This window comes from Meleagris gallopavo, chromosome 2 (genome assembly GCF_905368555.1).
Source record: "Meleagris gallopavo chromosome 2, MGAL_WU_HG_1.1, whole genome shotgun sequence".
Taxonomy (NCBI): domain Eukaryota; kingdom Metazoa; phylum Chordata; class Aves; order Galliformes; family Phasianidae; genus Meleagris; species Meleagris gallopavo.
The window spans coordinates 45167835-45193059 of NC_139405.1; the positions used below are offsets into that span (position 1 = coordinate 45167835).

At 40.3% G+C, this 25225-nt stretch overlaps 1 protein-coding gene across 7 annotated transcripts; it reads left to right on the forward strand.

Moving 5' to 3' along the window:
* The first annotated feature begins 7388 nt into the window (after window positions 1-7388).
* Window positions 7389-24779, forward strand: STX11 (syntaxin 11). 7 transcript variants are annotated; one of them, XM_085216957.1, is made up of 4 exons: window positions 7393-7494; window positions 17495-17684; window positions 20682-21549; window positions 24365-24776. In XM_085216957.1, exons 3-4 carry the CDS (start codon window positions 20687-20689, stop codon window positions 24372-24374), a joined length of 873 nt encoding a protein of 290 aa, XP_085073083.1. In that variant the 5' UTR covers window positions 7393-7494; window positions 17495-17684; window positions 20682-20686; the 3' UTR covers window positions 24375-24776. The 7 variants fall into 7 exon arrangements, with proteins under 7 accessions (XP_085073085.1, XP_085073083.1, XP_010705430.1 ...); XM_019612888.3 differs by having other exon boundaries at window positions 7397-7494; window positions 17495-17558; window positions 24365-24779; XM_085216958.1 differs by lacking the exon at window positions 7393-7494 and adding an exon at window positions 7506-7682 and having other exon boundaries at window positions 17495-17558; window positions 24365-24779.
* The last annotated feature ends 446 nt before the right edge of the window (window positions 24780-25225 follow it).

A 25225-nucleotide genomic window follows, 5' to 3' on the forward strand; every position in this document is an offset into this window, starting at 1 on the left:
GAAAATAAGCTCAATAGATTGGTAACTGAGATCAAAATGAAATGTGTATGTGTTGCAGTGAGAATGCTGACTAAGGACCAGTTGGCCTTGCTGTACCAGCTCAGTAGCCTGCCTGAGCCAACATTCACGCAGTAGCAGGCACTAGTTTTGAAGCTGTAAGTTATTAAATGTGTCTATACTAGGCTGTAAGTTACAAACTTTGTGACTCTTTGTTGGATTTAAGCTCATTGAGATCCCCTTCATAATGGGAGTCCCCAGACTTTTGACTGTCTCATGAAAGAAGGAGTGAGTGAGCAAGAACTCTTCCTAAACCTGCACCAGACTCTCTGGGTCATGTAGCTCCATAGCAATAGGGAAGGTTATTTATCTACTTGCTCTTTCCTAAGAGTAAACAAAATGTAAGACAGCAAAAAGACCATTACTAAAACAGACCTATGTAGGTAAGGAAATGACCTTAAGAAAATTGTATATTCCGAGGTATCTGGAGATGGAAATGTAGGGAATTTGTCTTCTCTGTGCATCTCTCCATATCTGCTGCTAGATGATTTAAAGGAGGGGGTTGCACAGCACCAATTGGACAGGTGGAGAAATGGAGAAATGAAAGGGGAGAAAAAACCTCTGTAAAGAAGGATTGTCTTCCATGTAATTAATTTAACTGTCAGTATACCTGCAGATATGGCAAGATTTCAAATACCGCTTGGAAAATTTTCTTGTCATATAAAAGAAACATTTGTCATCACAAATTGATGTGTCTATCTCCCGTCATCTTTACATAGCGAGCACATAAAATTTGATATGCAGGTATTTGGTGTGTTATTTGGAATGGAAATGAAGTATAGATTTACTTCTCTGCATGTACACAGAGTACTGACTATTGGTGAACTTTAAATAAATTTGCTGTTGGATATTTCGGGAGATTAATTGTGTTTATCTGATACTGAATGCTTTTGTTAAGTTATATTTCATTTTAGGTCTGCACCAAATTACTATTATAGCAATCGTAGATGATGTACAGTTAATACTAAACGTGAACAGTATTGTCAATTACTGTTTATGGGGATCTTCTCTTGCTTTCTTTAACTTACTGTGTTGTAAAAGATTTATTCTGTGAGATGGAAAACGTATTTAACATCCTTCTTATCAGTACACTTCTCGCACTGCCATTATTATCTATCAGCTTTGCCATAAAACCAATGGTCATGCAGTATAATTGCAGTATCATTTTCTGTGTATATTCCTTTTCAGTGTACTTCTTCTCTTAGGGGAATTGTCTCCTCGTCCAAGGAGGAGAGTTTATTTTATTAGGCATTATACAAATATGTATTAGATGATATATCATTTCAGAAATAATTTTATTTCAGTAAAAAGATTTCGAACTCACTTCTTGGGATGAAAAATACAGCTTCCTGGACTGTATAAAGTTACTATATTTTGAAATCTAATGCAAATAACAGATTTTATGTAATTTCTCAAAACCTTACAGTGTTATTGTAACTGTTTATTGGCTTAAAATGATATATGCACTTAAAATGATATATGCACTTTCAACCTTCGATTTGAATTCCAGAGAACTGATTTAACCTATCTGAGGCCTCAGTCCTATGTTTTAATGTATTTTAATATTTTGTATTTTTATAAATATTTAAGTACATCTTAAAACATTTTAATAAGATTTAGAAAATAAAATTCAAGAATTCATACAATCCACTAACCATCTCCACTTAAAGTCAGCTCTCTACATAAGGAAAATTATTTTTATGACAAGTTTAGTGAAGCACTGGAACAAGTTGCCCAGAGAAGTGGTGGATGCCCCGTTCCTAGAGACATCCACGGTCAGGCTGGACAGGGCTCTGAGCAATGTAATCGAGCTGTAGGTGTCCCTGTTCGTTGCAGGCAAATTGGACTACATGGCCTTTAAGGGTCCCTTCCAACTAAAATGATTCTATGATACCTGAATTATTCCTACCAGATATTTACCTAGCTTAAAAAAAGTCCCACAGTCAGGATAGGTTGCTCACTGAAGGTGAAAGTAGAAGGAAGGGATAAGAATGGAATATGTATGCACAGCACAGTCCTTTTCTGCTGTGGCAGCACACAACCTATGCAAAGATGCTACTTGTAAGACACATATTTAAGTATATAACATGCTTTCCAGACCATATAATTCTCTGGACAGACTTACTGGAACAGGAAAATAATAGTTGCTTTCTAGGAATCTATAACCATATGCTTTGGCTGCTGCAGAACCTCTCTTATTTGCAATGCTTTCTGAGCTCAGAGCCAGGTGAGAGGCCAGCAGGAGCTGGCAGCCACACAAGACCCCAGCAGATTTGGTCAGGTTTCATCTTTCTCTAAGCTACTGCCAAGGTAGATACATCTATCAAAAAACAGTCGTTCACACAAACATAAAAGCTGTCATTAAAATGCCCTTCTGCCATACCCACCTTCATGTATAGATGCTGCATCTACAGAGATACTCCTTGACTGGAGTAAGCAAATCTATGAGCTCTAGTGGCATTTGTATAAGCTGTTTGGTGCCCACAGTATCTACTGTCTGCATTTCTTAACTGTAAGACTTGAAGGCTGATAACAACAGCATCCTGGAAACCTGAAATACTTGCAGCATCTACAGACAGGTTTGAAAGATAAAATGTATGCCTTCACTTTCCTCAGATAGGTTTTCAGGTTATCTGACAAATACCTCTCTACCTTGACACATGTCATTAATTTTTAACTTTTCCCAGCTAAAACACTCCCCTGTAAAGTATAACTGTAAAAATGACTTTGTTTCATTCCATGGAAATCTGTCATGCTATTGCTGTATCACATATAACTTGTCTATAGACTCTCCACTGGGTGAGACCTCTAGATAGCAATTTGTGCTATGAAATGTATTGCCCTTGGGCTGCGTATTATAAGCTACAGAGGATCCCAAGTGATTCTTCCTTTGCCTTCAGCTCACTAAAAAGCATCTTTTCATCTTAGATCTGTCACACATCGCCACCATGCTAATCTTGGGTAGGTCTACTGCAGAGCATTTAGATCTAGCCACAAAGCCATTTGTGCAGGATACTTTCAGAGCCTGTGGTGAAGAAGCACACTGTGCCATCTCTTTCTGGAAGAATATGGGTATCTTGCTTGTTGAAAAGGACTGGCAGCATGGGGTAGGTGATGCAGGCAATGTAAAACCAAGCTGTTCTAGCACAGAGATGTTTTTATGCATTGAAACTTTTTGGTTGTAAGAAAACAGCCTGTTTTCTCTGACTAACTAATTATTTGAAAAGGATGCTCCACACAAACTGGATATATTCTCATTTTCTGATGGCTCTCTTTGTGTATGTCTGTTTAGCCTCTGTCACGCTCTTACCAGGCCTCAGCCCCTGACTCTCCCTAGCCCCCCAGGTACTTCTTCCTTCACTCCTAATTTACAGCTTGCCCATTTTCTGATCAGAGAACACTGTTGAGAGGAAAATGAAGAAGTACATTTTGGCAATGGGAACCTGCCCTAGAACCATTTACTGCTACTGGCCTCACACCCAAATCTGAGCTCCTACTATGTGCTTCCCATCCAGTCTTTTCAGTCAGTCATATTACAAAGACTTCCTCGCCTCTCCTCTGCCAGGTAACAAAGTGCTCCTCTGTTGCTGAACCTGCTGTTAATCGAAGGGTGTGTAAGTGTAAAGAAGATACCTCAATCCCCTCTGATAACAGGTGTCAGAACATGTCTTTACGGAACACAGAAGCAGGGTTAGGAAACACTTTTTGTTAGGCCAACGGCTGTGATAGGATCCTTGCCATGCTGAGTGTGTAGGACTATACCCTTGTGTTCAAAAGCCATGACAGGAATATAGACAGCCAATGGTTTACTTGATAACAAACCAAGCCTTCTGCTCATGGAAATCAGTTTTGCTCCATTGGTTTCAGTTAACCTTTTTTTTTTTTTTATGTCCACCATGAGAAAATACTTTAAGTATGCTCATTTATCAATTAATAGCTCAGTGATTAAGATGCCATCACCTCCAGAGTCAATGCAAGAGGCAGGGCTATTCCCCTTCCATCCAATCTGGCATTTAATACAATCTTAACTAGATTTGCAGTGCCTTAAGCACTTGTGTATGCGTAATGAACCTTCAGATCCACATATGAGAGCCAAGCTGTGGTTCAGAAGGAATCAGGGGCATTAAGCTGAGGGCTTGCTCCACATGCCTTGCTGGCATAACTGGAGAATGTTAACTCCTTTCCTAAAGGACTGAGAGAAACAGCCCTGTCATGGGGCATCCTCTGCCTCTGAGTGCACCTCTGTCTGCACAGCTTTCAGCAGCCCTTCCTTTTCTAACATCCTTCTTCATTCCCAGTCAAGGAGAGAAAAGGAAAGCTAAAAGGAAAAGAGCTGCAGAGCTCAATGCTGCTCTTTGCTATCCCTTGCAAATCCAAACAACTCTGTGATCTTCAGCAAAAATTTAAGCTGGATTTAGCTAGCTGGGGAGAGCCTTGACTTCTGAATTCTTGTCAGCAGCCCATTCCTCATGCCAGTGAGAAGGATCTCGCTGCATCACTGATGTTTAGTGAAGAAGCTGTTCTGTGAAGTCCCCTGCTTTTGCCAGAGGCTGCAAGGACTGTGAAAGGCTCAGTGGAGAAGTGCTTGAAGGGCATTGCTTGAGGTGGGAGTGTTGCAGCTGGAGACTCCCAGTGAAGGCATATAATGAGAGGATTTCCTAGCATCAGTCTCAGTCTTCCTGCATTCATCTTGGAAACTCTTAACTCATTTGATTTCGGGACTGCTTAACAATCCATCGGGTTGAAAAGAGAAAGGTTGACATTAATATCAAGTTATCTGTTCAGGACCATGAAGCAGTAATTCAATTAATCCAGAGTGTGCAGAGTTACATCAGACCTAATTCTAGCTTAAAAGAGGCTTACTTGGCTCATTCAGAAAAGCAAACATAAATTTTAGGTGTCTGAGAATGGGTTCTGTAATGCAGAACTGAACTAGCATCAAAGTGCTCTATTTTCACCTAAAAAAATTTCACGAGTATCCATTATTAATCAACAACATTAACTCCATAGCAGGTAGCAGGGCTACTTGTCCTCCAGAGATACTGTGTTGCCCAACCCCTATTTAAGAAACTATGGGTATCACCACAGTAGTCAATTCTGCCTTTAGCTATGTGAACAAAGTACTTCCTTTCACAACACCTTCACAGAATGTCTCTCATATAACGAGAAATGGTATATAGTAGAAAAAAAAACTACTTTGTCACTTTTGTAGCTTTGCAAATAATGCTTCTCAGGACTTGGAAAAAAATAAATTGACAGGGCTGAAAACTCTCAGTCTCATTTGTGGGTAAATCACTTTGTCTACTCACTTTCATTATTTCAAAAATTACAGAAATGAGCATAATAAGTGCTCATAATAATAACGTTCATAAGAAATGAACATTAAAAGTTTATTTCTCATGACACAGACAATCTTTACGTACGGCATACCTGGTTTTGTTCCTCTTAACATTGTACAAATGGACACCTTTTGTAGGATCCAGTAATATAATGTGGTCAAATACTTCAGGGGCTTTATTCACCAGTGGTCATTTTTAATTATTTATTGATGTAGCCTAATTAGCTAGCTATTTCTTGAGCCTTGTAGACTTGACTAAGTTAAGTGTGCAAATTCTAAGTTAAGAATTTACAGAAACAGTACTCACCATTTCCCTTCTCAGAGGGTTAGTAGTAATTTAACTATAATAGTATCTTGCCACTAGTCAGATACTAGAGATATAGAATCATAGAATCATAGAAACGTTCAGGTTGGAAGAGACCTTAAAGATCATTGAGTCCAACCACAACCTAGCCATACTACCCTAACAAACCTCCGCTAAATCTGGTCCCTGAGCACCACATCCAAACGAGGCTCTTCTAAAGCAGAGGATACTCACTGTTCATCCATTTGGTCTTTTTTTTTTCTTCTTCTTTTTCTTCTTCCATTTGGTACTCTCCTCACAAACTGTATGGAAGACCCCAGATGTTTCTGTATGAGCCTATCTTCCTGAACAGCTCGCCAGGCCCATCACTGATCCAATAGCATTGCTTTTGCTGGAACACCACAGCTCAATTTGCCATTGCTGTTCTGTCATGACCCTAAATTGCACCAGAGGAGGTTCAGCTTGGATATTAGGAATAATTTCTTCTTAGAAAAAGTGGTGAGGCAGTGGCACAGGCTGCCAGGGAGGTGGTAGAGTCACTGTCCACAGAGGTGTTCAAGAACCGTGTGGATGTGGCACTGAGGGACGTGGTCAGTGGTATGGTGTGGGATGGGCTGGCAGCTGGACTGGTGATCTTAATGATATTTTCCAACCTTAATGATTCTGTGATTCTAAACAGTCTTTACCCACACAGTTACAGTAGCATGCAGCTTCATTTTCAGCTCCACCTGTGTTTAATGCCACCACCCTGGAAGCCAAAGACTCCACATAGAAAGAAGCAAGGAGTGCAGTCTTGGATGTTTTGCCTTTCCCCTCAGGCAGACACAGCCACTCTGTCAGACACAATTTTAACTGGTTGTTAACCATAAAACCTCAAGTATTTACCTACTGCTGAGGTGTTTTTTCCTGAAATAACAGCAGCAGGGAAAACAGAGAGGTGGGAAGCTCTGCATGCCTTTGCAACAGACTGCTCCACGACAGGAGTGCATGCAATGTGAAAGAGGTTTGGGGGCTTCAGTGGAACTGAGAACAGCTTTGGAAAGCACAGATGTTCTTCCAGGCATTACTTGGTATCATCATCAGGAACAAAAAATCTTTGTTTTGGAATTACCAGATTCATGTTTCTTGGTTTTCTGGTGAAAGGGAAGGAAAAAATGTGTACAGAAATAAATGCTTCTTTGAGATGCTGAAGAAAAACAAAAACTCCTGATCACATCAGGATGCGAAGAGCCTTTATAACTAATGGTGCAGCTTGCTATTTAGCTCATGGTGTGCATTGATAACTGTGTGGCTAAAGGATTTGTTGCTGTTTTAATTAAAAGAAGGACTTTTAATTTAAAGAATGCTGAAGAAGGGTGTTTTTCGTTTTATTTTTTTTCCAGAAAGACACCAAGTCACTGCCCAAGAACAGGCTAAGTGCAGCCCACATTGCAGCACTGCGTGGAGCTCACCTCCTCTCACACACTAAACGGAAGCAGTGGTTTGATCTTTGCCCCCAGTAGCCGGTCCGGCACGGTATTTCCGCACCCACATCCGAACCCGGCAAGAGGGGGCTGCCAGTGCCCACGGTGCCGACTGCCAAGCAGGGCCGCCCCGCGCTCACCCACGTTTCCCGTACAGATCCGCCCCTCGACGGGCGGGGGCGGGCGCTGCTATGCAAATCACCGCTCCCAGCAGCCAATGGGCGGTGAGCTGAGCCGCGGGGCGGGGTGATTGCCGGGACCAGCACTGGCTTCGACGGCGCGGGCTCTCTGACAGCGATTGCGGCTTCAGGGCGGTGCGTTTGGTGCTGGAGGTGAGCGCTGCGCTGCGCGGGAGGAGGGTCGGCGTCTTCCGCGCTGCCGAGCTGGGTTCTAGGTGTCGCCGTCGGCTAAAGTGCCGGTGTCTCGCTCAGCATCGGACCCGTGGGGTGTCATGAGCACGCTGTAGTTCGGCTTTGCCTTAGAGTAAAGGAAACGGTCCTGTGTGAGCCGAGAGGAAAGTGTAAGTTCGGTAGCAGGGAGTGGGCTGGAGGAACTTACTTCCATCTGTGGTTGTGGTCACCTGTAAGGGGCAGAGGGCATCGCTGGGTTTCTGGCACAATCAGAGAAACAAGGGCGTTCTCAATATCTCCTCGTCAGGTCTCAGCGCTGCAGTCTGCCTCGCCCGTTATCCTGCCTCGTGGTGCTGATGTGGGCAGCCGAGCTGGCTGAATGCGCTTGGCTTCATATGCGAACTTGTGGTATTCCCCTTTTCCTCGGGCATCCTTGTGGCCAGGTCTGTGAGCGGGGCAGGAGTTAGTGTTCTTTGACTGCTTCCTATTAAACTGACATTAGTTTCTTGTCCTACAGAGGAGCGTTAGTGTTATGTGTGTCTGAGATAGCAGTGGCAGCCAGTACCGGGGAAGGAAATGACTGGGAGAGTATTGCTGGCCTACAGTGCACAGTGGTGCTTCTTGTTCTTCTGCTTCAGGTGATATTTTTGGAACCTTAGATGAGAATGCAATTTGGAGGATGTTGGCTTCCTGTTAATAGTACTCCTTGCTGTTTAAACTTTGTTCTGTGGTTGTAGTGAGGCTACTGGAGGAGCACAACCTTGTTCAAAAGAACAGACAAAATATTTATTAGCCTAAAGAAAAACAGGGTGAAACTCCATCTTACAAAAGGATGCTTTAGGTGCTCAATACTTCTCAAGACCATTTTCTTACCTCATGTTTCTCACTGCCTGCCATGTATGACCACTGCTCTGAAACTGACGCTGCATGCTGAGCCATAAGGCACATGCATATGTGACTAAAGCCACAAGTTAATCTCTGTTGTCGTAAGTGATCTTTATCCAGAAAATAAGCATGATAATCTCTCAACACATTAAAATGCCACTGCATGCTGCCCCACAGTCTTGAAGATTTAGGGTGGTGCAGGGTTAGGCTCTGTATCTGACAACTTGTGTTGTACTGTGCATGCTGTTTTTGGAGAGGGAAGCAAGAGAGCCTTCTGTGAGGAAAGACACGATGCTAACATAACTAACCTAGATCTGCTCCAAAGGAGAGATGCTCGGTGATAATAGAAAGGGAAGAGACTTTCTGGGTAGCAAGAACCACCAGGACTTCCATGGCTGCAAGGGAGCTGGCAGACTCCTTGGACAGGTAGAGTCATGGAGAGATTTAAAGGCATGGCCCAATCCATTCTGGGACGGCAGAGTGGTGCCCCCAAAGCAGGCCTGCGGGGCTTTCCTGTAGCCTGTTGGTGACCTCTGAGAAAGAGGGCTCCATGGTGTTCTTGTGGAGAACTGATCCCATTTTATCCTATCGCAGCTTGTTCAGTGCAACTCACATGTAAGTCAAATGGATGACATTGGAAATAAACAAATAACCATTTGTTTATTTGCATTAGAGTGTGGTGTCTTTATGTCCCATTCCTTGAGGCACTGTAGGCCTCAGGGCCTGGTAGGTGGCAGTCCTGCCTTTGGCTAAGGATTGGATGTGAATGGGTTTTAATGTCCTTTCCAATCCAAGCCCTTCTGTGATTTCTCATTGATCTTCTGCAAAGAACAAGCTTGTGTCCCTCTCCTCTTCCTTCAAGCTCCTGCTTTCTAAACCATTTGGAGACACTGTTCAGTATGCGAGACTTTCCTAGCTTGGTAATAGGTGCTGGATGCAATATTCCAACCAAGGCCTTACTGATACTGAGTAGGGTACAATTGGTGCTTCCCATGCCACCTCTCATATAAGTGATGTGTGAGGTTTTTTTTGTTTGTTTGTTTTGTTTTTTTTTCAGTGGCTTTATAATGTGAACTTGCATTTTAGCTTGTAATCTGTGAGGTAATGTTAATTTAACCTGATAAATTTACCTCAGCCTCAGATGCTGGCTCACCACATTGATGCAGCCTTGCAGAGGGAGTCATCTCTGGGGATACAGCTCCAGGCCTGCCCCTGGCCATGCTCATACTCTGTGGCCATCCCATGCTGCTGGCGGGGGGGCTGCTGGGGAGCCAACAGTGTGGTTCAGCTTCTGCCTTTTTGCTCTGCTGTTTTGATACAGCAGAGCAAAAACTGATTGTGTCACCATCCTGCTATCTCATCTAGCCTTCTGCACACAGTGCTCAGTGCATCTCATTTAGACCCTGTTTCTGTAGTTAATCATGGTATCATGGGACCTGACTTTGTGAGGCTAATCATGTGTGCAGCTTCTTCTCTATATGCTGAGCAGTAAACAGGGAAGCAAGTCTAACTGATGTGGTGGAAGATTATTCTTGATTAACTTGTATCAACAAAAGCTGGGGAAAGATTCCCCGAGTACTGGTGGCACTGTACCCCCCAGTTACATCTGTACCTTGTCTCAGTGTCCCTGGTACTTTGAAGAGGCCTGTGAACACCCATAGGCACTGTGTGGTGACTGCTGTACTGCTGGCCAGCATGTCCTGGGGCTGAGACTTTGCCTGTGCATGTGTGTGTGAGCGTTGCTTCCTGGCTGAACCATTTTGGTCCAGTTTCAGGTGTGTAGGTTTTGCCCAAGAAGAACCCAGAACTCAGCCTCCTGTACTGGCCCATGTGAACAAACACCAACAAGACACCTCATATTAAAACATAAAGGGATTTTTTTTTCTTTAAGTTGAATACTTGATATCAGATTGTTAAAACTGTAAGCTCTAAATATTTGCATACTTAAAAAAGAAGAAAAAATCTGTTGTGCTAATTTACAAATACTTGTAGAACACTTTGCTTCTGACTGATGATCACATGTAACCTCATATTTCCACGCAGATGCCAGCCTAATGTCTTAATTGTGCTTAAATATCATCTGGTAGTAGCAGTGGTAGTTACGTGCAGCCTGTACCCAGTTGTTTTGCTAGGCAGACCTGTGTCCAAGTTTGTGAGGTGATTCACCAAGAGCAAGATCCACCTGTAGCACTCAGTGATGGCATCACAGATTTCCATGTGCCATGATTCATCGTGCTGCTCAGCTGCAGTAATTGCCAGAAATGCATGGATGGCCGTCTCACTGCTTATGTTTCTGTATGACTGTTTGCAAAGCCTGGGTATAACCTATACTCCCTTGTCCCCCATCCTGTTTTAACTGAAGACTTAAACTTTGCCTATCACAGGAAGACAGGACATGCTGCAGTATTTAGACTGTAATATACCACATGAGAAGGACTTACAGGAAAGCAATGGTGGGATTTTTTCTCTGTGTGATAAATATATATTCTCAAGCACAAGCAGGTCCTTGTAGTGGCATTCCCCTTTCAGAAAGCTGGGCGTGTTCACAGCGTGTTCACAGGTGGTAAGTGTTCCAGCAATTGTTCATAGTTTCAGAGCCTGAAGCTGATAACCATAGGGTTTCTAGAGTCTTTAGGGGAAAAAAAAAAAAAAAGAAAAGAGGCTAAATTTGGGGTGTATGTTAAACTTGTCTGTTTTCATTCTTTTCATATATGATGACTGTTAAAGGGAGTTAGCAATTTTGGAGTTCAAACAATGCATGTGAAGTCTACCATTTTTAATGGGCCATGTCATGAAGATGGAGAAACCTTTTTGTCTACAGTGCTGGTATAGACCCCTTCCCCCCCCCCTACAACCAGACAAAAACGAAGCTGGTTACAATTGTGTAGTAGCGGTACTTGTGAGAAAAATACCCAGAGAAGATGCTGAGAATCCATCTTATTGTCTGTGCAGGATAGAAGACTTGACAGTGGTGATCCACAGGTCCCTGGCAAAAGTGTAGACAGTCCAGTAAATAGTAACAGCAGGTATACATTCAACAGGCTGTCCTCTCTGATAATGTTTAATTACCATGTAAACTGTGTAGTAGCAAGGTAAAACTTTACATTGTTTTATTTTGCCAGCTTCTTCATAAAAATCTGAAAAATAATATGCATGTTATGTGTGCGGCAACTTCCCTTGTTGGTGTCTGGAGAACCTGATAACCAGCCTCTGGGAAATACTAAAATAGTTAATTCTGCTGAATGCATCTGGGAAGCAGGAGACATGTTCTAGATCTCTGGATTTATAATATGCTCTGGTGCAAAAACTGAGTGTTACTTTGTGCTGAACACTGTAGAAGAAATCTAGGTAAGTCAAAGAAGCTCAAAAGCTATCAGCAGTCAAGCAGTTATGCCTCATTATTTTGAATTAGAGGAAACAAACTATTTGACTGTTAAGGTTTTTTTTTTTTCCCCACTATGCCTTTCTAACTAGCCTTTGTGGTATGAAAGAAAGCAAGGGAGACATGGAGATTTAGATAACTGCATAAATAGTCTACAGAGAATGAGTTCTCCCTGTTTCTCTGAATATACCAGCTTGTAATAAACAACTTCATGTGATGTAAACAGAAGTCAACACTCCGTGTACGATCTGAAAAAAACCTGCCCCGAGACACCTGCAGTGTCGTGCACTCTCACTAATATAAGTAGGATGGGAGTATTATTCTGCTGTGAACAAGTGTTGACTACAGTACAAACTAGTTGTGTCTAATATTCTCTGGGTAAATTTTCAACTTTGTGTTGGATTTCTGTATTTTTTTTATGGCCTGTGTTCTGTGTTATTTTCAATCCTGAACACATTTGGTGTATTTTAAAACATTACCAAATACAAGAAACTCCAGAGAAAATGATAACTTCCTTTCAGTGAGGCTATGAAAAAATTTCAACATGCTGACCTCTATTGTGTTTGTTAATATTGGAACAGAATAAATATACGTGATCTTAAAACAGCTCCAGAAGGCACAGTGTCCTCATTGCTAGATGATGATTTTTTGGACTTTCTTCAAGCTTTCACAGACGAGGAGCAAGAAAAAGAGAAGCCATTCCACCAGTGATGGAGATGATTTAGAGGTCAGGGAATTTAGTCTTGAAATATGTTTTGCATTATGCTCTGATTCAAGTAGAAGCATGGTGGGTTTTTTTTTTTGGGTTTTTTTTTTTTTTTTTTTTTTTTGAATAGAGGAAATCCTATTGCAAACAATAGTCTGTTGTCTGACTTACTATTATCTAACCTGTTATTGGAGAATAGATACCAGAGAAAATGATTGAATCGGCTCTAAAACAGAAATATAATTGTTAAATCTGACTAACTCTGAAAAGAAAGACTTTTTGTTTTTTTTTTACTATAAATTATTCAGTTTTGTGTAGCACATTATTTGCCTCACTATTGAGTATATTAGATGCCAGCAGTCCATATGAGTTCCTGTCAATACTGTATGGTCCATAAAAAGCATGGAAAGTCATTGGAATGTGCTGATACACAGCAGGCTATTAAGTAATTCTGCCTAGGAGTAGATTGTTTTGCAGTTGTTCACCACTTGTTTCTTGGGTCACGTCTGTGGTGTGTCATACAAGCAATAGCACGTGGCATTCAGGAGTAGGATATCAGGCCAGTTGAGCCTTAGGTGCTCATACTGAAGCAGGTAGTGACTTTTACCTTCCAACCAGTGAAGAACTGCAGGTAGAGATGTTTTTAAGTGGCTTGTTTTGAAGTATCTGTTATTCCTCTAATAGGCCACTTAAATTGAAGTAAGACTTTCATCTTATAAGGTCTTACTCAAGGATGAAACAATTACTGACTAGACTTTTGTTAACTACAAACTGTTTTTAGCTAGCAGCTGCCTTCTGGGAATGATGTAAAAAGAAAAAATGCACACTGCTTCCTTCCTAGCTGCTTGTGATGCAAATGTGGATGCTGTGTTGAACCTGCTGGTATATTTCACTGCTTGTCACCAAGTTCAGTGATGTGGATACAAACATACAAATGTTAATGCTGAGACAAATAAAAGTGTGCAACTTGTTTGCTTTTATATATTACTTTCCAGCCTTTCTTATTTCTACTTAAAAGTAAAACATTAGCACAGTAGTGGAAATACATGTTTGTAGTGCTGCTGTGCATAACTTGCTCTTACAGCCAACATTTGTTACTACAAATAGCTTATTTTATTAGGCATTTTATTTTACCAGTAATTCAGGACTTCTTGTCCGTACGCAGGGCTTCTGGGAAGCAGGTTTGTGCAGCTTTTAGCTTTCAGAATGGATTTCCTTTTCTGTCTGAAATCCCATGTCATGCACTCTTATTGCAACAGAATAGCTTGCAAATTTCTCATGCATCATGGGAAAGTTAGTCATAGTGATTAACACCAAGAAGGAGTGTGCTGACATGAAGAGGTGAATGAAACATATTCCCCCCTGACTGTGCTTGGTGGGTATTTGGCTTCAAAGCAGTAAACTTTGCAGTCATGACCTGGCGTGTGTGTGTGTGTGTGTGTGTTGGTGTATACACCATGATGAGTTGCAGAAGGAATTTAATTTTTACAAGGACAGATTTATCTACCCCAAAAATACGAACAGCGAAGTACATGTTGCAGTTTGAACATAGACAGTATTTTGAAATAAAATCAAACCTGCAGCTTATCTATTAAAACAGTATTTGTAGAATGAAGTCATTTATACACTTGGGGTAGTTATTCCGAGGTACAGAGTAACTTGTTCTCGATACAATAATGTGTTAAACATATCTTAAACTTGTGCAAGTAGCATAGTATTTTTATTTCATTCAGATTATCAGACTTCAGACCTGAGGCTATGTACACTGGAGGGAAATTCTGGAGGTCGTCTAATCTAGCCACTCTCAAACCACACATGGGTAGATCAGGTTGCTGAAGGCCCTGGCTGGGTAGATTCCAAAACTTCTTTGGGAACCTATTCCTATTCCAATATTCGTGAGGGTTTTTTTTTTTGTTGGGTTTTGGTTTGGGTTTTGGTTTGGGTTTTGTTTTTTTTTGTTTGTTTTTTTGGTATTGCCTGCTTTCCTTCCTCTATTTTCTGGTTCCCACTTTGGTCTGCTGCCCCTGCTGTTGTACACCTCAGATTTGGTAGGTGCTGGCAGCAGTAGGATGTCCCAAGAACTTTCTGTTTCCATGCTGAACAATCCCAGTTCTCCTGGACTCTCCTCACACAGGAGGGACCCAACACTGCAAACCAACTTGGAGGCCTCTGTGGGGCTCACTCCATGGTGTTCATATCTCTTGCAGTGCCACAGATATAGCACTCCAGATACAGACTCTCAAGTGTCAGATGGGAGGGATCACTCCCCTCGACCTCTTCTGCTGCTCCTGTCAACAATGCTGTTGGTGTCATGTGCCACAAGGGTTCAGACCTGATTTATGTTCAAGTTGATGTCCACCAGGACCCCAAAGTTCTTTTTGCAAAGATGATTTCCAGCCAGAGAGCTCAGCTTCTCCTGCTGCATGGGGCTCTATATAAAAGAAGAGGTTGCTGAGGCTATCCCTAACAAATTGTACTATATATCACATGTTAACATATGTCTGTTTTAATTACAAACTGTGCTACCAACATGTAAGTAAACGTAACTAAACTGTCCTGAGTAACAGCAGCATCTGATAAAGGAGGTCAACTTTTCTAAATACTGATCTGTTAAGTTCCCATTTTTCAAACGGCTGGTCCCCTCTGCTTTCCTATTGTTGTTTGTTTGTTTCAGCTTTTTTGTCAATTCAATTCTGTCACTGATTCTGTCAAAGGAATACTTGGAAGTTATTAGCCTCTCCTGGGAAGATCTCTTCTCCTTTGTTTGAAATGGGGAAAAACTTCTGTAATGCCAGTGTATTTGAGTTTGCTGTTTTCCTTATGAGAATGTCTAAAATTTCACCAAACTGTGAATCTGTCAAAATAGCAGTTTGCAGATGTTCCAGATGAGTTCACTGTTTTGTCAGAAGACTGAAACTTAAGGAGTTGTTTTTTGGGCTGTGAGGGCATATTGCTGGCTCATGTCCAGCTTGCCATCCACCAGTACCCCAAGTCCTTAAGGATGGCTGTGCTCCATCCTTACATCCCCCAAGACCTTACACTTGGATTTGTTGAACCTCATGAGGTTCACCTGAGCCCACTGCTGACGCCTGTCTGGGTCCCTTTAAATGGCATCGCATCCCTCAACCATGTCAACTGCACCACATAGAGTTGGCATCAACCACAATCTTGCTGACGGTGCACTTGATCCCACTGTCAGTGTCATTGATGAATATGTTAAACAGTGTCAGTACCAGTACTGACCTGAGGGACGCCATTCATCACTGATCTGCATCGGACATTGAACCATTGAACGCCACTCTGGGTACAATAGTGGGGGAATGTGTCAAAAGCCTTACAGAACTCCTGACAGATGATATCAGTGGCTCTTTGCTTGTCCACTGACACAGTTACACCTTCACAAAAAGTGACAAGGTTGATTTGGCAGGACCTGCCCCTGGTGAAGCCAAACTGGATATTGTATGTTGCCCCCCCTCTCTGCTATGTGCCTTAGTATAGCTTCCAGGAGGATCTGCTCCATGATCTTCCCTGGTACCAAAGTAAGGCTGACAGATCAGTAGTTCCCTGAGTCGTCTTTTCTACCCTTCTTAAAAATGGGTGCTATATTAGTCAAGCAAATTTCATTTGCACGAAGTAAAAGAAATGACCTACCCAGCCATGGCATCTGTAGATCTCTGACTTTAAAGAGTAATACCAACATTATTTACCTCTGGTGATTAAACATACTGTCACGTTTTTCCAGAGGGTATGGTTGCTTCATTCTCCATATTTTGACATGTACCATTGCAATGGCCTTTCTAAATCCCATCTCTGCTTGTATTGCATAAGGCATGCTCCGCCTCCTGCCCAAAGCAGCTGTGTTAAAAAATCAGGAGTTCAAGGAGATATGACCTTAAAGCCTTGTATTGCCACTTAGCTGTGACAAGTGACCTGAGTGAGTTACATAACTCTGCTGACATCAGCTTCCTTATCTGTGAAATGGGGAAAATAATGCCTGTCAGGCTCAGGAATCTTTGGAGCAAAACTGTTCTAAAGGGAATATAACAACTCAGAATGATTAATTTAATTTACTGCCCCTGGAGGTGTTCAAGACCGGGTTGGTTGGGGCACTGGGCAGCCTGGTATAGTACCAGATCTAGAGATTGGTGGCCCTACCCATGGAACTTGATGATCTTTGGGGTCCCTTCCAATCCAAGCCATTCTGTGAGTACCATTTTTTCTGTCAGCAAGGACTTCATTTGACCACTATATGACTTGCCAAATGTCACAGAGTGGCTTGGTGATTACTTCAGCCAGTTCCTTCAGGACTCTGGCGTGCATCTTATTGGGACCCATAGATTTACAGATGTTCAGGTTCTTCAGGCAGCCACAAACCTGATCTTCACTTTACAGTGGGAGGAGAATTGCTCCCCCAATCTCCACATTCTGAACCATCCTCTCACGGGCTGTGTGTAGAGCCACTGCTAGTGAAGACTGAGGCAAAAAAGTTGTTGAATTACTCAGCATTTTCCTTGCCTGTAGTTACTCACTAGGGACTCTGGGACTTTCATTTTCTGGTTGCTGTATCTACAGAAGCCTTTCTTATCCTTCTTTGCACCCCTTGCCAAGATCAGTTCCAGCCTTCCTGACTCCAGCCCTACACAGCTTAGCAGCATCCCTATATTCCTCACAGGTTACCTGTCCCTGCTTCTATTGCCTATGTATTTTCTTCTTGCTCTCCATATTGACCAGCAGGTCCTGGTTCAGCCATGCTAATCTCTTGCCTTTCTTTCCTGACTTTGTACATTTGGGGATGGAGAGCTCTTGTGCTCTAGGGGAAGCTTCTTTAAAGATCCACTAGCTCTGCTCAGCTCCCTTGTCCTTGAGGACAGATTCACAGGGGATTTTGTTGACTAAATTCCCTGAAGGGCTGGAACGTAGGCTTTTAGAGCAAATCATTAAGAAACTAGGAATCCTCAAGCTGAACATTGTCTACAAAACATTAATTTGATCCTTCTGTTCATATTTAGAATTGGATTCCACTGGATTACGGAGATCGTAGGAGATGCTGCATACATCTTTGGAGATGAACTCGTGAGTGGCTCAGACCCATGTGTTTGTTCACCAATGTCCAGCTTGTTATTGTGGGATCTTACTTGGTCAAGTGCTTGAGACCAGCAGCAGTGTCTGAAGTCAGGCACTGACTTCTGAATTTACAAGGTATGGAGCAGTGTGCTTCAAGTGTCTTAAGTTGGCATTGTAACTCATCAAGAGTGATGTTGTTGTCCATAATCACTCTGCTGAAATCTGTATCTGTGGACTGGGCTGTTAGAATTGCCCTTCCCCAAAGGACTCTGAGGAATGTATAGAGCATTCTGGGGGTATCACATGAGAAAACCTGAGGAAATGAACTGCAGTAACACAGTAAATGAGATATCTGACCATAAGCTGAATTGTTAATATTCAATTTTATGTTGTAGAACTTTTTTTTTTCTCGCACATATAGATTGCAGACAAGTGGTGGAAATGGTAGGATGTTAGCCAGTGTTTAATTCCACGATCATTCTGTGTATAGACAATATTACAGTGCATTCTGAGGCTATGCTTGGGAGGTCTTTGCTCTTATTTTGGTGCTTGACTTTTTAACTTTTCATGTACTTTGTATTAAATGAACAAACAAAAAGACCAGTAATTTTATAGAGATGCTGCAGAATTAATATCGATGTAAATTTATTACAGCATTAGTAATCATCATGCTATGAATTACTGTGTTTCTACTTTTCCATTTGTTCTTATTTTTGTTTTATTTAATGTTTTAAAATAGTTGTGAATAAGAAAGACAAATTGCAAAGTGCATCCTTGAGGGTAGAGGAAGGAAGTGTAGACCTATCAGCAAGTTATTGTGCAAGTGTTCTTATTCCGTGTAGTTCTCTGTTTAAATGTAAACTTTCCTCAGTCTTATAACTTTTGCTTAAGCTTTGAACAAACAAAAACCAGTTATTATTCATTCCAAACTCATGTTTTGTGTGCGTACTTGAGAACATCTCTGGATTAAAATGATAGGTAGATACCTATGTTCCTTGAAGCCTGGAAGAACACAGTGTAATGGCTAATAGATTGAGCTGTTCTTATTTTTCCAGAGCTCACCAACCTTATTAAGCACACGCACAAACACACACAAATAATTATTGTTGAGCCACTTGTCAGGCTGCTTGCTGTGGAGATTTCTGTAGGAAGTCCACTGAAATTTAGTTTTCCTCAAGCTGAAGAACCATTCCTTCTAGCATAGGGGTGATGTAAGCCTGCACACACAACAGACAGAAGTGAGATGCCATCTGCATAAAATAGATCATTGCTTTGAGGTTTGGAAAATAAAAATTATTGTTTCCAAACGTAGATGTTAAACACAAAGTGAATAAATCGCTGAGCACAGCACATGACAGTTAAAGGGTAGAATCTAAAAGTGGGAGGATTTTAAACTCTAGGGAAGCCACTAACAGTCAGGAATGCAGTCAGACTAGCAATGTGACTACTTTTCAGTCCCACATCTACATTTCAGGTGAAAAACTCAGAAAGAATTGGTTACTAGAAGAGATTGCAAGATGGCTCTTTTTACCCTTTCCACCATGCTGTCTAGAGAACATTCCAAAACCATTTCCAAACACAGACGGTAGTTATTCTAGCTACAGTTCCTGTAGCTAGTTTTCAAGTCAAGTAAACCAGTCATTAAAGCTGCCCTATGCAACTTTGTTTTCCTTGTAGGTGGGGATTTTTCATCTCAGTGCTGTGGCATGTGGTGTAGGTCTTGATTTTGTTATTGCTGTGGGAGGTGGTGGAAAACCTTTGATATCTGAAAGCTTTCCCTGTGTAATTTAATTACAGCTATGTGGATTTAAATTGGTGGTTTAAATTCAAACAATTGTTACAAATGTAGATTCCTGACTGAAAGCTCACTTTTTCATCATATTCTTTTTTGTTTGTTTGTGTTATGTTGCTTGGAACAGAATTAGTTTAGGTTGACAAACCTTTTTTGTACCAGTGTAAACAAGATTATAATCAGGATGCTTCTTGAGATCAGCATATAGTCTCATTGAGCTGAAGAGGCTGTGTCTGTGGTGGAATCTTCCTTCTCCTCCCCAACACCTTTAACATATCTAACGATTCCATGAAATTGGCTATACAATTGAAGTCTTAATTCACATTGGAGTCAGGCCTGTTATCCTCAGTATGTTCACCTGGGACTTTAATTTTAGAGTAACTGATAAACCTACAAAGGGATGTATCCAGAGCACATAACATGTTCGTAAATGCTTGTAAAGGTGCTCTAATTCCTGGAAAAGCAAAGATAATTCTTCTAGACACAGAGATTTGGCGATGTCATGCTTGTAATTACTTCTTAATTTAGTTCTCTTTCTTATTAATTTAAATGATGTCATGGGAGATACGTTTTTTTGATGGGAAATTTTCAGCTTCCTGCTTGCTGCTGTACTTAGTACAGGGTTCTCACTGAAGCTTTCAGTCTTACTTTCTGCAAAGTTTTTTTAGATTTTAGATTTTTAGATTTTAATTCTAGAATTTCAAGTGAGTAACATACTTACAGGAGATTTATGTCTTGTTACCGCTTAACTAGTCTACACAGATTACTCATTCTGCATCTGTTTTAGTGAAATTTATAGTTAAGTAAGTCTGAAGCAAAAAGAACAGATTCTGACCTTAACAACATTGTTACTTTGTTCTTTCTGTAAGATATTTCCATTACACAAAAATAAATAAGACTTGAGTAGTTGATTTTACTTAGAAAATTGAGCTATTGCTGTGTTTTTTTTAATGCCTGGTGTAATATGATTAACAATGGCATCTGAAGACCCCAAACTTGCTTTTTTCTTTTCTTCCTTTTTTTTCCTTCTTTCTTTAAAAAATAATAAAAAAGAAAAATAAAATAATAATAATAAAAAAATATGTATATGTATATATACATATGTGTATATCTTGCTGCTTTTCACACTGTTTCTCAAAGTTTTTCTTTCTCAACAGTATTGCTTAAAGCTGTATACTCTTCTGAGAGACTTCTGCTCTCTTTCCAGGAAAAGCAAGTTTAGAACAATAGAGGATCTGCAATATTTTGTTTTATCTCTAATGTATCATTAGTTATGAACCTGGAAAGCAATACTTTACTTACTGTAAATTTTTTTTTCCTACTTTTCCTGTGTTTTACAGACAGGATGAAAGACCGGCTAAATGAGATGCGTGAACTTGCCAGGTTGCACAACCAAGAGTTTTCTTACAGTGAGGATGATGAAAATTCACCCCGTGACATTCTGCTTTATGAGACTGATTATGCCTTGGAAACTCTCCATAAGGACATAGAGAACATCCGGACTGAAAATAACCTCCTAAAAGAGGATGTCAAGCGACTAAAAAAGCAAAACAACCGCTTCCTTACTTCCATGCGCCGTCTTAGTAGCATTAAACGAGATACTAATGGTATTGCCAGAGACATCAAGGCCCGTGGAGAAAGCATCCACAGGAAACTCCAAATAATGAGAGATTTCTGCGAAGATGCAATAACAAAATATGGAGTTATGTCTGTGATTGCCAGGGTAGCAAAGAACCATTATGTTGACCTCATGCATGCCTTTCAGGAAGCTATGTTTGAATACAATGCAACAGAGATGAACCAAAGGGAGAACTGCAAGATCCGAATTCAGCGTCAGCTAGAAATCATGGGCAAAGATGTTTCTAGCAACCAGATTGAGGAGATGATTGAGCAAGGCAGGTGGGATGTCTTCTCTGAGAATCTCTTGTCGGATGTGAAGGGAGCTCGCTCAGCCTTGAATGAGTTAGAGACACGTCATAAAGAGTTGGTGAAATTAGAAGGTCGTATTAAGGAGGTTCACGAGCTCTTTCTGCAGGTGGCCCTGCTAGTGGAAGAACAGGCGGACACCTTTGACGTCATTGAGATAAATGTGCAAAATGTTGAGGACTATGTAGGAGAATCCAAAGAGCAAATAAAAAAAGCATTGGAATACAGAAGAAAACACCCTCTCATGACAATCCTCTGCTGCTGCTTTTCGTTTTGCAGAAGGTGACTATCCTACTGAAGTTATCATGGACCAACTTGAATGTTTTCAAAATCAGATATTCTTTTCAATGATTTTTCCTTAATGACAACCCCTATAAGTGTGGAAGCTGTTGTGCAGTTTTTGTTTGGTAACATTTCCTAAATGTGCTGAAAAATCATTCTATTTATGGCCTAATGAGAAGTGTTGATAAACTGTTTTCAACTACTCTCTTACTGTAACTGGAGGTGCAAGTACTCAGAAATTCTCTGTGCAGTGATACTTGTTCCAGTCAAGAAAGAGGAATGAAGGATAGGCTAAGAGCCTAGGGAAAACAACAAATTTCAGAAAGTTCTTTTGTTGTTTAAGAGTCAAAGTGGTCTGCAGGCAGTGCATGCTTAATGCCTGTGGTGACAGAATACACCACAAATCAGGAGGTTGGAATTCTAACTAGTTTGGAGCCTGCTTGATGCACATACTTGGAGAGGTTTTTGCTCTGCTTGTGCAACAAAATACTGAGCCCGTTACCAAGAGCAGGATGCGAAACTAGTTTCTGTTTCAACTTTATTTCCATCTGTCACTGGTTTTAACAGAAGTAAGCTGCATCTTAAAGCATAATAGGCATGTTTTGCTGTTTGCATTCAGGTGATTGCTTTTCTCCATTTGAGTACCCACAACTGCAACATGGAGGCATCGCACTGACTCTTAAATTGAAATACTGAAAATCTTGATTTAAAAACTGCCATGCTTTTAGGTTTCAAATACATGTTTCTGCCAATTGACATATCAGACAGCAAAAGAGATGTGTGCAGTGGCCCTCTGTAGAAGCATGCGTAAGAAGACAACAGCTGGGAGGCAAAGAAAGCATTTTAGTCTCCTGTGCTGGCACATACACACAAGCAGTCTTAGTGGAAGGATTACCCTATCAACAGACTTTTAATAAGCATTGATTTTAATTTGGAAATTTTATATATATTTTTAATAGCATGAAGAATTACATTTATTAACATTCAGTTTTACTGGTTTACAAAAGTTAAGGCTTTTCTCTCATCATTAGAAAATCTCCTCTGGGGAAAAAAAAATTCAGGTGTATTCTTCAGTGCACGTGAAGAATAAACAGTTTTATGTCATTTCAGTACCCTTTTCAAGCTTAAAAATAATCTTTCCTATTGTGTAAGAGGAGTCTGCCCATAGTTGGTTTGACAGATGAGGAGGGAATAGAGCATTGCAGCCCTGGAAACCACTGAGCATTGTCAGTGAAAGATATATTCATAAGGTCTGGGGAGCGACTATAGCTCCTACTTCTGGAAGTTTTCCAACTCTAATATTTCTAGGTGGCTTCCTGTTACACTGTGATCTATTGGTATCCTTTGAATTAATGCAGGACATTTTTTCAGAAGTTAGTGACTTTTTTTTTAATTCTTGTCATATTTATATCTATTATAACAAACGTATTTAAACATTTCAAGTTTTTTGTATTTAGATTTTTGCCTAAATGTGCATAACCATCTTCCCTCGCCAATCACAATGAAATTTTTCCCTTCTGAACTTTTGCACACTAATTTTATATGTTTTTAAAAAAATACCCGAACATTTCGTACTATTTATATTGATATATAACAAAACAACACAAGAAATTCAGCTTCCAATCTTTTATATCCTTGTGGGAAATGCTCCTTTGCCAGATAGGCTTTTTACACAAATAGAAGCTAAATAGATAACAATTTTCAGAAACAGGAAATCTCTTTAGCTGAAGCACCTGTCTGTGGTAACATGGAAGCATGAAGAGCACTGGTCTTCTAAACTAGAAGATATTTTGATATTCAGTGATGTCTTGATGATATCAGTATTACACTTGCCTGAGACTCTCTCAAACAACCCAATATTCAAACTTGAAGTGGGAGAAAAAAGAGCGGAGGTTGAGCTGGCACCATTAATTTATTGCTTTGGTGCTACTCAAGAAGACAAAAGTCATTTATTCCATTACTGACATTCAAGTCAATGGAACTGTGTTTGTAGAGCAATATCTTAAAGAGCCAACAGTCAGAATGTGGATGTAAATCAGTAGAAATTAAAATACATATTTCATTTTATCTGCATATTCTTAGCACTTAACAATGCTTTTGATAAAACTATGTATCTGCTTTTGATTTAAAAAAAAAAATAAAAATGTACCTATGGTTTCTTTTTTGCACATGTGTATGTCCACAAAAGCAATAAAATATTTAATAAGAAAAACTGAAAATGCAGTGTTGTGTGCTGAGTCAACAGCTCTGAATAGTTGTTCACATAGTCAAAGTTTTATTTAAAAGCTTCTGGAGTAAACTGTAAATGAGTGAAAGAAGATTAATGTCTAAAAGAATGTCCTCAGAATATTTCTTGCCACAGTAAATCAAATATATTTCGTATTGAGATAGACTTACCATAATTTTTCCTATTAAAAACATTAAGTATGAGTTTCATACATTCTAAGACAATTCTCTACTGCAAGAAAAAATACAAATTTATTCTGACAGTTCTGAAAGATCTTGATGATTTTGTTATTAGGAATACAAAGCTTATTTTCAAATCTTCAGTCTGATTTGAGGCACAGGGGAAGAGAGCAAAAGCATGAGGAAAAAGGTAATTAGAGTCCTTGATGTAACCTCAGGCTGTTGTTGTGGGGAAGAAACTAAGAATCACTGAAATCAGCTTGGTACCCACAAAACTATCTCTCAGTTGCATTGTGAATTAGAGGCATTTGAAAAGCTACTCCCAGTAACTAAATAAATAATTATCTTCCTTTCAAACTTGTTCATCGCTTAATACTAAAGGGTTTTTTTTTTTCTTTTCTGTTGTAAGAACTCCATGAACAGCCAAACAGGCTTCAGAAAAAAACAGAAACAACACACCACACTGATTACACTACAGTTGCAAAGAATAATGTCACACAGGATGAGTGGAAGAAGATGATAAAAGTAAAAGCCTGATACTGTGTTAACATACTACTAAAAGAAGCTGCAGATGGATGACTTCATGCTTGCGAAGGAGAGCTGCCTTCTCAAAGTCAACACAACTCTTATGGAGACGCAAGTAGTATAACCTATGGAACTTTTTTTCCTTTCCAAGATGTGGAAAAACCCTATAGCTGAGTCTGAGGGGTTTAGGAAAAAGTGAGATGACCTACTTTAGCTTTTAGGATTGCTAGTATTTTTTGTTTCAGATCTTTCTGAGGAGAAACGAAGACTGACAGCCAGGTTTCCATTGTTCTTTCTTAAAATGTGAGAGAGAATTGTATAAAAATGAAAGAAAAAAAAAAACACCCTATTGCAAAATATATTATATGGTAAACAACACTGAACTTTTTGTGTATGAGTTTCCATTTCATCTCATGGCATTTTTTTTTTTTTTAGTCTTATTTTATTTTGAAACACAAGTTTAATTTCAGAGAAATTGAGAAGCCTGTTACCCCAATGGGAAGGCACCTCTCTGGCAAGTGTCTTGGGAGAAACTTCTCGAAATATAAGCATAGCATCTAGTTTAAGATATATTTAAGAGGAAAAAACCTGAGCTTGAGCTGAGCATCTGAACTGCTATTTTTGTAATCCAAATTTGTGGAGGCCAGCCTTCATCAAGAATTGTTGAAAGCATGCCCTCAGCTGTATTTTCTAATTTCTTGAAAACAAAATAGGTTCTCTAGAGTTTTGGGTCATGGCAGATGTT

What these genes read in the sequence shown, in the direction of transcription:
- STX11 (XM_085216959.1), top strand. Translation starts at nt 20,687, where the DNA reads ATGAAAGACCGGCTAAATGAGATGCGTGAACTTGCCAGGTTGCACAAC.